The 13,487-nt window shown below is 27.9% G+C and overlaps 2 protein-coding genes across 2 annotated transcripts; both read left to right on the forward strand.

Annotated features, from left to right (window-relative positions):
- Nucleotides 1-382: 382 nt before the first annotated feature.
- Nucleotides 383-9,684, forward strand: FG386_001592 (FALZ protein; the record flags this gene model as incomplete). Its single annotated transcript, XM_067340985.1, has 6 exons — nt 383-5,715; nt 5,869-7,996; nt 8,121-8,187; nt 8,234-9,123; nt 9,174-9,233; nt 9,583-9,684. 6 exons carry the CDS (start codon nt 383-385, stop codon nt 9,682-9,684), a joined length of 8,580 nt encoding a protein of 2,859 aa, XP_067198056.1.
- A 299-nt stretch (nt 9,685-9,983) lies between these two features.
- FG386_001593 (uncharacterized protein) lies at nt 9,984-13,319 on the forward strand (the record flags this gene model as incomplete). The annotated part of the gene is made up of 1 exon (XM_067340986.1): nt 9,984-13,319. One exon carries the CDS (start codon nt 9,984-9,986, stop codon nt 13,317-13,319), a length of 3,336 nt encoding a protein of 1,111 aa, XP_067198057.1.
- Between the last annotated feature and the right edge of the window lie 168 nt (nt 13,320-13,487).

Raw genomic sequence — 13,487 nt, forward strand, 5'->3', positions numbered from 1 at the left:
GAGATTAAATAACGTTAAAATTATTATGTTATCAAAAAACTATGTTGAAACGTTTCCTTTGAAGGATCTTTTAGAATATAAATATAATGTTTAATATTTTTCTCTATGAAAGTTTTACAGCGTATTCTAAGATTTTGCCTTTATATCATTTTAATTTTGTTATTTTTTCTGAGATTTATTAGTATTAATCCGACTTTCACAATAGTTTACACTACTCATAAAAAATATAATTTTAAATTACTTATCAACTTTCTTTTTGCGGTCATTTTACTTGTACCGGGATCTTGGTGAGCGAAAATTTAGAAGGAATAGGGAATATTCCTTTACATAATTCCTTCTTAGACAAATAAATATTTTCCGGAAAACCTCAAATTTCAGCGAAATGGAAAAAAATGCTGATTTAGAATCATTTTTTTTAAGCTATGAACAACATATTGACTTGGAGCTTTCAATTGTAGAGAATAAATTAATAGGTTATAATAGAATCATAATAGGAAGTGATTACGAATTTCCAAATGTGTTTTCGTTTCAAGCACCTCCAGTATATTATTGTACTATTAATTCTGTGGAAATAAACAATTCTGTCATAGAAAATTGGACTTTAAATCCTGTTCCTTTAATAGAAGATGCATATAAGATAGTTAATAATAATGTATATGATGCAATAACTTTGCAATTAGCTCATAGTTATATTTCATCAAATTATGGAAGCAAGTGTGTTGACGGTTCTGCATTCGTAGAGAATAGACTTATTGTACCTATACCCAATGAGTTTAAATTAAATAATAATAATTTTGTCATTGAATCTGATGATGTAAAGTGTCGACTTGAGGTGAAAATAAACTTTGAAATATCTCTACTTGTAACAAAGTCACCAATAATGTACACAAAAGAAGGCGATGATTCCGTTTTTATTTCTATAATTCCGCAACATTATTCAAAGTCTCCTTGGTTCCCAACTCTTCCATGTTACTTTTATCTTTCAGAAAAATCATCTCCTTTTTGGAACTCTAACTGGAAATTCAAGTGTAAGGTTCCAGATAAATATCTTGCTATTATGCCTGGAAACTTGAGTAACACTTCAACTGTAATTATGAATGAAGGCTTTTGTAAAGATTACTTAAAAATATACGAATATTCATATAATTCAGGAACTTCTTTTCCACATTTGTATCCAAATAATGTTACTCTTTTTATTGGTAAATATTATAATGAAGTATTATACTCAAATAAATTACAGATAATGATTTACAAATCAAGTAATTTAGAATTCAAATCTAATTTTCAGAGATTTTGTATTAAAGTTCTAGACGAATACGAAAAAATAATGGGATGTTTTCTTCCATTTAAATCAATAAGTATATTGTTTTTGGATTTTTTTATTAATAGTGGCAATAACCAATATTTTGTTGATTCAGCAAGAATATCAGACACATTGAGTGATATTGACTGTATTTCAATGTTATCTAAGCCTGTTTTTGATTCTGAAAGATATTTTTATAGTCACTTAAATGAAACAGATATTGGAAAGACAATGGGAAATATAATAATTTTACCTTCTGATATTTTTGAATCCAATAAAATTGAATTGAATTGCTTAATTCAATTACTGATTCAAGATGGAACAAGCTTAGAGCTCAAGAACAATAAATTTATCACAGAAATGAATCTAAGAATAGTTTTGACATTGTTAGATAGACTTGCGAGTTTATGGTTTGGATCTTTTATTCATATTATAAGCATGCAAAGACTTCCTTGCGACGGATGGCTTTTAATTGGAATGAAGAGGTATCTGATACGTCAGATTACTAGAAAGTTGTTTGGTAGTGATTTTGTTAGTTGCAGAATAAAAGAGGCACTAGAGAGATGTGTAACTCTCATTGAAATGGGTAATGACCATATTCCTTTATCTATTAAAGATTTTCATCTCCCATTTCATAACAATGATACACAAGGATATCCGCTTATAAATTGGACTCAGAGGGAAAATCAATGTATTTTCAGACTCAAATCAGATTTGGTATTTCACAGTTTAGAGTGTTATGTTTCTGATATTATAAAGTGCAAGACAAAAAAGTTTGGCTTTGGACTTACTGATTTAAATTCACTTAAAGACCAAGATTCGCAACCGAAGTTTTTTAATTCTTTTTTCAAGTCTTTTGTAGGTAAATATTGTGTTAAAAAGAATAGTCGCTATTTTACAACACAACATTTTTTTATTCATCTTTCTTCGTGTATTTCACAACAATTTATAAATCGATCAAAGAAAGAGATAGCATCTGCACAAATACCACAACATGAACAGTATTTACTTAATGAGATTCAAGATAAATTACTTGCATTTAGATCTGCATGGATTGAGGGGGTAGGGTGTCCGAGTCTAACATTTTCTACTGAAATTCAATTTTCTAGTAAAAATTCGGACAAAATATTATTTTTGGCTGATCAAACACCCCTTCAACCTCCACACTTCATTTCTAAGGAGGGAACATCATCGTTTATTCCTTTAATAACAATTTTTAAGCCGATTATAGATCATTTAGAACTTAATAATATATTTGAAAAAAATGTGTTATACTTGTATCAGTATTTTAATGGTAAAAGTCCTTATCAAGCTAACGATCAAATTATAATGCAAACATTGATCCCAAAATTTATTCCATCGTTTCTTTGGCCACATGATCCAAATAATGTAGTAGTACGAGAATCAAATCCTAATTTAATAGGATTAGGTTATATAGGAAAATTAAATGTTCCATTAAAGCATGGTATAGGACCACTATTCTACTCAAATTACAACTTCAATAGTCAAAACAATTCCAAAAATGAGAATATTGAGAAAAAAAACATATTGAATTTTACTGGAAATGAACCAGATTATTTAGAGAATCAGTTATTTCCTAGTAAGAGTTCGCTGAGAATTAATTTGAAGAACACTCACATATCATGTAATGGAAGCTATAATTTATGGCAACTAGGGTATATTAATGTTTTGTGTAGCATCTTCCTAAATAATTATGAAAGAACTTTACCAGAAAAAAATATTCTGGAATGGTTTTGTTCAGAATTAATTTCTAATATTCCAGTTTCTGTGTGTTCAGGACGATTTTGGCCTGGTTACGCATCTGTTTTTATTATTCAAAATGAAGGAGTTAGAACCTTTGATTTGGAAATAATCGAACCTCAACTCCCAAATGTTCACGAATTCAAAATAGACTTTGGCAAAGCGAAATCAGGAGGGAAGCGTGAGATTGTGAACTCCAATTCTTCTACTGTACCAAATACAAGTAATTTACAATCATGTTCTTCTAACTCAAAATTGAATCCAACCACTTCTGATGTTCCCAGGCTTTCTCTTTTGCAAGACTTGCAACAAAAAAAATGCTTTGTTGGTAGGTTGTCAGTTAGCGATATATTTTTCTCGGAGAAGATTTTCAGTTCAAATTCTCTTGAATATCTTAGGAATAAGGAACTTACAGATAAATATGGACTAGAGTTACATAACATAAATTCGAATTTACTTTGGATCCTTACAGATGTATCTCAGTACTGGATTGCCAAAATACACCGCTATCAAACCTGGAGCATGTGGGATCAGCAGCTGTTGAATGAAATAAATGTAGTTGGGCAACTGGAGGCAGCAGAACAACTCGGAATTGAAAATTACACATTTGAGGAATCAACCAAACTTGTAGTAATGGGAAGACTACTTTATTCAGTTGACATATTACTAAATTCGCTTTATCATTTCGATTGGAATATTTCAGTTAGAAAAAAATCATTAATTTCAATTATTAAATTGTTTAATAAAATTTCACTTCAGAAATCAATTCTGATAGAAGCAAATTATATTCGGATCTTAATTTTTTCATCAATAAAAAAATTTATTTTTGATATTAAGACCCTAATAAAACACTTCATTCAAAACAATGGAGACAATTCAATGAATTTTTTTATACAAAACGAAAAAGAAATACTTTTCTTCACAATTAAAGCACTTTCTCTTTTTTGGGATTTAAATTCAAATTCAACTTGCGATGAATCATTTTGCTTACTTGCGGAATTATTGGAGCGAACGTTGAATAACTCATCTAATGTTTTTGAATGTGAATTGTTTTTCAACATTCTTAAATCATTCGAAAATTCTAAACTTTCAAATTCAATTTCAATGAGTAATACTCCAATCAAAAAGTTTGTATTTCTAATAAATAACCATATTCTAAGGGTTCTAAACGATGAGAAATATTTTTCTGATTCTATTAATACAAGAACATTCGGACTAATTTTTAGAATAGTATCAAAACATTCAAATATATTTAATTTTGTAAATGATACTTTTAGAAATAAGTCTGCTACTTACTTTGATCCTTTATTTTTTGTTGATATCCCTTTCAATATAGATAATCTATGGTGGAAGAAACATGCTTCTTTAAATGGAACTCTTAGAAAGCCATTATATTCATTAAGCGAAGATCCAATATTACAAATTCAGGCACTTAGATGTTATTTTCATTTATCTCTCCAGGGTTATTGCGACATCTTTACTGTTTATATTAACAATAAAACGAAGAATGACTTGAAATTTTTACAAATTTCTCCGAAAATAGTTCATAGACAAATGATGGGTACATTTTTTGAGAGCAACATATGTTCTCAGAAAGGGTGTGACAATACCTGGAATGATTCTAATGATGAATATGAAAATCTAAGTTTAATCGGATTATTCAATGTTTGGAAATTTTCAGAAAAAACTAATTCTGTTGAATCTAAAGAGTTTCCAAAAAATTTGTTAGATACACTTTCTATCTGTGTATTGATACATACAAAAATGTTTAGTTCAATAGAAAAGGCACTTTTGCTTGGTGTAACAAATTCAAATAAATTAAAAATATTGAGTATGTTATGGTCATCTTTTATTGATGCTTTTGATGGTTTAATACGTAATAAACCACACCTTTTCAATCAATTTGTAATGGTGCAAGCTCATGCAGAATTCCTTCCTCTTATTAACAATAGTTCAAGTTTTAATACTGCGGATTATTTAGATAAACTTGAAGATGTTCGACAATGTTGTATCTTTATGTCTCAAATGATCTTAAATAGCCCCATTTCACTTTCATCTTACCCATTTGATCCATACCTATTTGAAAATATTCTAAACATATACGTTTCATTATTCGGACATGGAGTTCCAGTGTGTATGAATCTACATAAATCTAATTTTAACGGGAATGCTTTCAACGATTTATTGTTCGACATGGACGGATACTTTGTTTTTGAAACACCAGAAGTACCAATGAAGGAGGTTGTTAAAAAAAGACAGAGACTCATAAAAAGGGGATACAATTTGTCAGACATGTCACAAGTTAGAAGACTATGTGATGATGAAAACTACATCATTTCAAGGGGTTGGAAACATATGTGTAAAAAGATAACTCAATGCTTAATAGATTCACCGTACGGTGCTCCATTTATTCACCCAGTGAATGAAAACGATGCACCAGAATACTACAATCTAATTGATAAGCCTATTGACTTAACAAAAATAATGGACAATATAAAACAAGATACATACAAATCTATTGAGCACTTCAGGCTAGATATAGAGTTAGTTTTTAGTAACTGCAAAAAATACAATGAACCTTCATCAATAATAGTAAATTGGTGTAATGAATTGAAGGCTGAATTTGACGCACTATATAGTTCTGTACTTAAGTATTTCACTGAAGGCAACTCTTTATGAGTGTTGAAACTTTCAATCAAGTGCACATTTTTTGTGATGTTGAGCGGCAATATATGTTTAAAAAAGTCACATTATTGAAAGGAGTAAACGAGTCGTATTTTGAAATTACACATGAATAAAGTTAGTGAAAATATAAAAAATAAATACCATCCACTTGAAGTTGAATCTTCGAATTTCTTTTTTAACTATTCAAATGATAAATTACCATTTGATGGGTTTTTAGAGGGCAACAATAGTATAGACAATGAGGTAAATAAAATACAACTAGACTATGCAAGAGACCAAGGGTTAATAGGATCTATTTCATTTATATTTAGAATATTTAAATCATATTTGTGTTCTACTGGATTTAAAGAAAGTGTTTCTATTATAAAGAGGTCTAAAGCCAGTTCTTCCTTAGAAATATTGCCAATTTATAAAATATTTTTGATAGTAGTTATGTTAATTGGATCTTCTGTAATTTCATACTTGTTTTCATCCCTTGTTGGAAAATTTTGGAATGCTTTGGAAGAAAAGAATCAAAAAGTTTTTCAAAAAGTTCTTATTTATTACCTTCTTGTACTTATAACAAGCAGTATAATTAATTTTATTAGATCCGATTTGTCAATGAGAGTTCAGATTGATTTAAGGATGTGGTTAACTGATATAATTTTGAATCAATACTATTCAGATCTCACATTTTATCGATTTTCCATTAAGAAGATGGTGGATAACCCTGACCAAAGAATTGGTGAAGATATTGCTCATTTTTCTTCTCAGCTACTGCTGTTACTTTGTCGTTGCATAGACAATATTTTTGACTTTATTGTTTATTCTGTTTTACTTTATAAAACTAATAAAAAGCTATTTGGCACTGCACTGATTTATTCTATGATTGGTACTTTAATTACTGCAAAGTACGGTATTGAAATTATTGTTGTAAAGGTAGATGAAAAAAAACTAGAAAGTGACTTTAGATATTCAATTACAAGGGTGAGAGAAAATGCAGAGAATATTGCGATGTATAGAGGTTCTAAATTTGAGCTTGATAAGCATAAGAGTATTTTAAGTTTGCTATTGATAAATCAGAATAAAAAAAGAATTCTAGAGTCAAGAATGGGGCTTTTTAGCAATGTTTTTAAGTATTTGATACGTGTACTTCCTATTTCTATAGTTTCAAGAGATTATTTTTCCGGAAAAATTCAACTAGGAAAAATAAATCAAAGCACTATGGCATTTAATAGTGTAGTAGAAGACGTGTCAATACTTGTAAATACATTTAGAGAGATAAGTAATTTGCTTTCCTCCGTTAATAGAATGGGTCATTTTATTAGGCTTCTTAATAAGCAATGTATTGATTCTAAATCTCATTCTATTGGAGAAAGGATTATTAATAATATCGAAATAACTGAAACAAGTACAAATTTTACTGTAAATGATTTAGAAGAAGAGCTTTTTAGACAATTAGGTCATTCTATATCTGAAATTAAATTGAGTTTCTGTATAAATGATATAAATTCATTTAGACATGATCAAAATTTCTCGGTTGAGGCTAATAAAGGAGGCACATTTTCTCCTAAGTTATTGGGGAAAATAAGGTCAATAGTTTGGTCAGAAAAATCAATAAAAGTTGAGGACTTGTGTGTAAATTCGCCAGACTCAACTGGGATAATATTGAAAAACATTAGTTTTCAAGTAAATAGCGGCGAGAAGGTACTTATTACAGGAGATTCAGGTGTAGGTAAGTCGTCACTATTAAAAGCGATTTGTGGTATTTGGAATGAAGGATCAGGGAAAATTTTCAAACCTAATCAAAATTCAATACTCTTTATCCCTCAGAAACCATACTGTACATATTCCTCCTTTAGAGAGCAACTACTATATCCTATTAAAACCTCTGTATTTGCCAATAAATTCGCGAGCATGAAAGATTTAGATTCACATTTAATTAAAATAATTGATGATGTTGGACTTAGATACATTTTTAATAGATTGAATTGTTTTGACGACGAAAGTATTCTTGATTCAGTTAAGGATTGGTCAACTACCCTTTCTCTAGGTGAACAACAAAGACTTGCATTTGCTAGAGTAATAATACTTGACCCTTTGTTTTGCTTTCTGGACGAGGCAACTAGTGCATTAGATGTAAAAACAGAAGCAATGCTCTATTCAATACTTCACAAAAAAAAATACTTAACATATATTAGCATTGGACATAGGTCCTCTGTTGAAAAGTTTCACGATAAAAGATTTATAATAAAGGGTGGCGAAGATGTAATTATTGAAAATATTCACAAGTAGAAAATAGTTAAATGATTGTAACTTCAAAATTTGTTTGAACTCCCCTCGTAAATCAATTATTTTGGCGGAATTTACTTAATTATTACTTTTTTTTTAGATGAATATTTGTAAAAAACTAGGAGGACTAGGTAGATATATTTCTGAGATATCTTATCATCCCTCAGGTGAGTTCTTATTGTTTTCTTTTGTAATTTAATTACTTAAAAATAGGTGATCGTCTTGTTGTTGTTGATACTGATTCTAGGTTCCATATTTTCGACCTTTTGCCACTGAATTCGGAATTTGAGGGTCTAAATGAACTTGAATGGGTTGAAACTTCTACTATTTATGGCGGAGAAATAAACGGAATAATTACAAGAATTTCATGGGCTCCTGAATGTTTTGGCCAAATATTTGCAGCAGGAACTTCGGATAAAAATATATCTATTTGGTGTGAGATAAGGCAGGGATATCAAGATACTTATCATTTATTTAGAAATAATTTTATTGATATAAATAATAAGAAGGAGATTATTAGTGAAAATCTTCCGCTTGTTATAAAGGAAGGAAGTTCTTGGTCATTGGTTGGATTATTTTCTCCGTTTAAAGGAAAGATTTTAGATTTGAAATTTGCTCCCAATGAATATGGGTTGGTGATTTCTGCATGTGATTCAAAGGGTTTTGTTGGGATATTCACTTGTAAGAATATAAAACTGAGATTAGGATGGGACATAGAGATGATAAAACTAAAAAATATTGAAAAATCAGGAAATTCATTTATTGATATTTCCACTAACAGTAATTATCTTTGTTGTTTGGATTGGATTCCTTTCCCTCATGGTTTAGGTTTTGCATTAACAATTGCAATAAACAACCAAATTTCAATATTAAAAAAGGACTCGAATGGGTGGAATAGTATTGAAACCATCTCTATTAATAATGTTGGTCCAATCAAAGACATTTCTTGGCGTAGAGTTTCATTTTTGGATTACGATATTTTTGCAACAGTTCACGAAGGTGGAACTATTAATGTTTGGAATACAGCAGAAAATTGCAGAAAGTCAGTTGTAGAACAGATTCAGATTACACACCACTCTAGATTTGATACCACTGAGCAAATAGTAAGTAATTTTTAATTTTTTTTTTTTCAGAATTCATAGACTCATTTTAGGACAGAATTTCCTGGGATCCATTAGGAAATATTCTCCTTGGTAGATTGAAAAGTGGGCAAGTAAGTAATCAATTAATTAATATGAATAAATAATACTTACTTTTAGGTAAAACCTTGGCTATATCAAAAGGGGCAATTAAAGGAGATATAAATATTTTTAATATCAACAACGTTATTAAAAAACATTCATGTAACTACATTATTATATAAATTATTAATTACTAAAAAGTTCTATTTCGAAGGAAATTTTGTTATCATGGATATACGTGCTTACCCGTAATTTTGTGTAAATGGCGAGCTCCCTTGATATTTTTTTCAGTAATACATATTTTTAAGTAAAAAATTGTTTGTATTTGTAATGTAAATGAGACAATAATTTATCTTCAAAATTTATTTTGTGCATTAATAGGAAAATACATTTTATTTGCAGACTTTAATCCCTAAATTTGTAATTAAAAATAATATTTCAATTGTTTCTGTGAACAAGGTATATTTGATTTTTATAATATAGTAAATATGAAATTTAGAGGTTTGTATATAATATGAATAACATTTAATAATGCTTATAAACGAAATTTCCAATATTCTTGAAAAATATTTTATTCCGTAGATAATTTGTTATGCAGAAACTAAATTTATTATTTGAACTTGTTCTCAAATCCATTTTTCTCGGAAATATAAAAAGAGGGATTTAAATATTGAAAACATAGAGAGGTCAAAATTAATTACATTATAAAGCAATAAATTTAAACTATTTTATTGACAATGTGAATGAACAATTTACATGTTATAAAATAACAAGATATGAAAATGGACAAAGCTAATTTATTTACAGATAAATTTCAAAATAAAAAATTTATCGTTTTAAAATTTAAGAGTAGGAATATGAAAAACATTAATAAAGTTAACTTATATGTTAAAAAATACGATTCGTTTTCCCTTGTATTTAAGCTTAGTAAATCTAATATTTACAATTTCAGAATATTTGCTTCTTTAAATTTAGACTACGTAAATAGTGAATTTAAGTATTATATTTATAAAGAAGAGTTGGAATTCGAAGATAAAATTAGTTCCATAGATAAATATATTATCAAGTTATTTGACTCAAGTGATATTTATTACTTAAAGCTTCGCATGAATAGTTACTCGAAAATTAAATTAAGAATTAGAAACAATTATTCAATAGTTTCTGTTATAAATAATATTAGTAAACCGACTATTGAGTTCACAACGTCTTTTATAGCAGAGACATGTAAATTCAACTCCATTAATATGAGAATGTTTTATGGAGTTTTATTGAGAAGTGAATTTATAAACTTGTTGAAATGTTATAAGGAAACCAATAATTCGATAATTGTGTACAAAAATATAGAGTCTATTAGCAGCAAATATAACATTAAAGTTGATTTATTTAATGCATTTAGTTTGATACTTAGAAGTTCAAATATAATAAACCCCAATGAAAAAGTGAGAGAAGGTTATCTGAAAGAGTTAGGCAAAACTATTAATTCAATAAACATAATATTTAACCGTTTCTTTTTTATGGCTTCTTCAAACCTTTATATGCATTATGTTCCTCCAATTTCTGATGAATTGATTCCAATATGTAATTCTATGGTCGAAATAATTTGTTATTTTATAAGAAAAACAAATCCAAGTCAATGGACAGAATATGTATTCGTCTGTATCTCCTGCCTTTTACAAGTTGGTGATTATTTTGGAACTACAGAAATACTTGGATCAATGTTATCTCATTTTAACAATACAAGAATTGACTTTGAAGAAGTTGTTGAAGGTATTTCAATTTTACTTTGGGAACGAATATTGGGTTTATTTCAATTTCTAAACGAAAAGATAGCATTCTTTTTTCTTAATTATCTCAGTAAAATACCAGTAAATAAAATCTTTTTTATAAATGGAGTTACATATCAATATTACATGAGAATGAGATTATTGTTGTCGCATGGACTTCAAAAAGATATTCTTAACGAACTGAGCAATATTAATAGGGAACTCACTCAATATTATTTACATTGTAATTTTAAATATAATATGAGAGGATTAAACAACAAACATTCGCTAAGTCTATGTAAAATTGCGAATTCAAATTTAAAAAAACATGGTGGTTTAAAACTATCCATGTTTAAATCTAAGAACAGTTTTATTAAAAAATATGATAAATATCATTTTATGGATATAGGAATGGGAAGAAACATACATTCTGCTGTTCATTTTAAGTCGCAAAAAAAGAACAATTGTGAATACCTCAACTCAAAAATGTTCAACGTAATAAAATATATTGATTCAAAAATAACGCTTATTTCGATAAACGAGACAATTCCATTTGTTAATGTAGATGATATTGTGGTTATACAACCATTTATAAAAGAAAAAAATCAAATAATTTTGATGTCTTTTAGGCAACTTGCAAAAACAGAAGAAATTAATTGTTCCGAAATACCAACTGTATCAAATAAAAATAGAATAACTTTAAAAATGACAATTAAAGATCCAGGTTTTGACCCCAGTGAATATGAGTATTGCCTTGTATTTCCTATACTAAATCTGAAAAAATATGAAAAAAAGATAGATATTCTAAATTCTTTGTGTATTTTAAGTCCTTATGATGTTCATCTATTCTCAAAAAGACTTAACATAAATATTTCAGAAAGATTAAAATTCAATCAAATACAAAATAATTTTCGGTTTATTTATGGGAGTCGCATAAAGGTCCCAAATACTATATTAAAAAATAAGCTATTTAATATCTATGATTCTTCTGCAACCGATTGTAATTTGAGAAATTCTGATAATTCAATTATGAATGATTGTAAAAGTAGAAAGGATTTGATAAGTTTAATGCTTTCCAGAGTTTCTGTTAGCCAAAATGATTTAAAAATACTTATAAATCTTTCTAATTCTCAAAGAAACGCTATATTTACATCACTAAACGAAAAAATAACAATAATAGATGGTGTTGAAAAGAGTGGAAAAACACTTATCACGTGCATTTTGGCTTATTGTAAGAAAAAAATAGACAAGTCATCAAAAATACTAATTTTTACAAACAGTTACAACTCAATAAAATTCATGAAAGATACACTTAAAAATAAAGAAATGTCAGCATTTGTGTTGAAGGATAGAATAAATTATAACAAGAAACTAGGTTTACCAAAATCACATATAAAAGAAATAATCTTGGATTCATACAATAAATATAATACAATAATACTAGATTCTGTTAATGAAATTGATTTAGTGCAAAATTTTAAGTTTGACCACATAATTATCGATGATGCAAACAAATTTTGTGAAACCGATATATTACTATTGCTTACGTTAAATTATCACTATATTACAATAATTTATGGTATCTCGGATGATTTGAAGTTTGATAAAGACAACTTAATTGACAGATATTGCTTGAAAGATTTGCTAGAAAACTCTGAACATAAAAGGTGCAAGTTAACAAAAAAATATCGCGATTCATATTTAGGTGTATGTTTTCGCAGGAAACTACTTGAAAAATTAACTAACAGTATACATGGAATTAATTCTAACCATGGATCAACAAAAATATTTTTCATTGATGTATCTTTCTTCAGTTATAATAAAAAGTTATGTAACAAGGATCATTCTTTTCCAGAAATAGATATTTTAATTAGAATTATAAAATCAATATTGAAAAATTATTACAAAAAGCAAGAAATAAATAAGAACTTTTGTATTTCTGCAGAAAAATGGTATAATCTAGTTGAATTTCCAAATATATCTTTAATTTCACACAACGGAACACAGAAGAAGATGCTTTCTAAAATATTAAAGATTTTGATTGTGGAGAATTCAATTCCTAACTGGATAAATGTTAGTATTGAAGATGCATCAAATTTTAATTACATAGATAACAAACTAACTTTCATATCACTTTTTTACTTATCTAATGGAATTAGTTCCAAAATTATATCGAATTTTGTTGACAAAATCTTAAAAAAAGGAGGTGATCATAAGTTGATAATTATCGGTGATTCTTCGTCGATTTTTTGTGAGGATTTAAGTAGAAATGATCTAATTTATTGGATAAAAAATATACATCATATAGTGGATTATTCAAAAATAGATAAATATTCAAAATATTTTTTCATATAAAATACTCCTAGGTCATAACAATCATATTTTCTTTTATAGGCAATTCACCTTTTTACAATTAAGTTAAAAAAAATATAGCCAAAGATAATTTGCACAATTATGCGGGTTAATCATGTAAATAATGTATTGTTCTTGAAATAGAAGTTATTTAAATTTCCCACTAACTTT

This window comes from Cryptosporidium ryanae (assembly GCF_009792415.1).
Source record: "Cryptosporidium ryanae isolate 45019 chromosome Unknown contig_26, whole genome shotgun sequence".
In the NCBI taxonomy this organism is placed as follows: Eukaryota; Apicomplexa; class Conoidasida; order Eucoccidiorida; family Cryptosporidiidae; genus Cryptosporidium; species Cryptosporidium ryanae.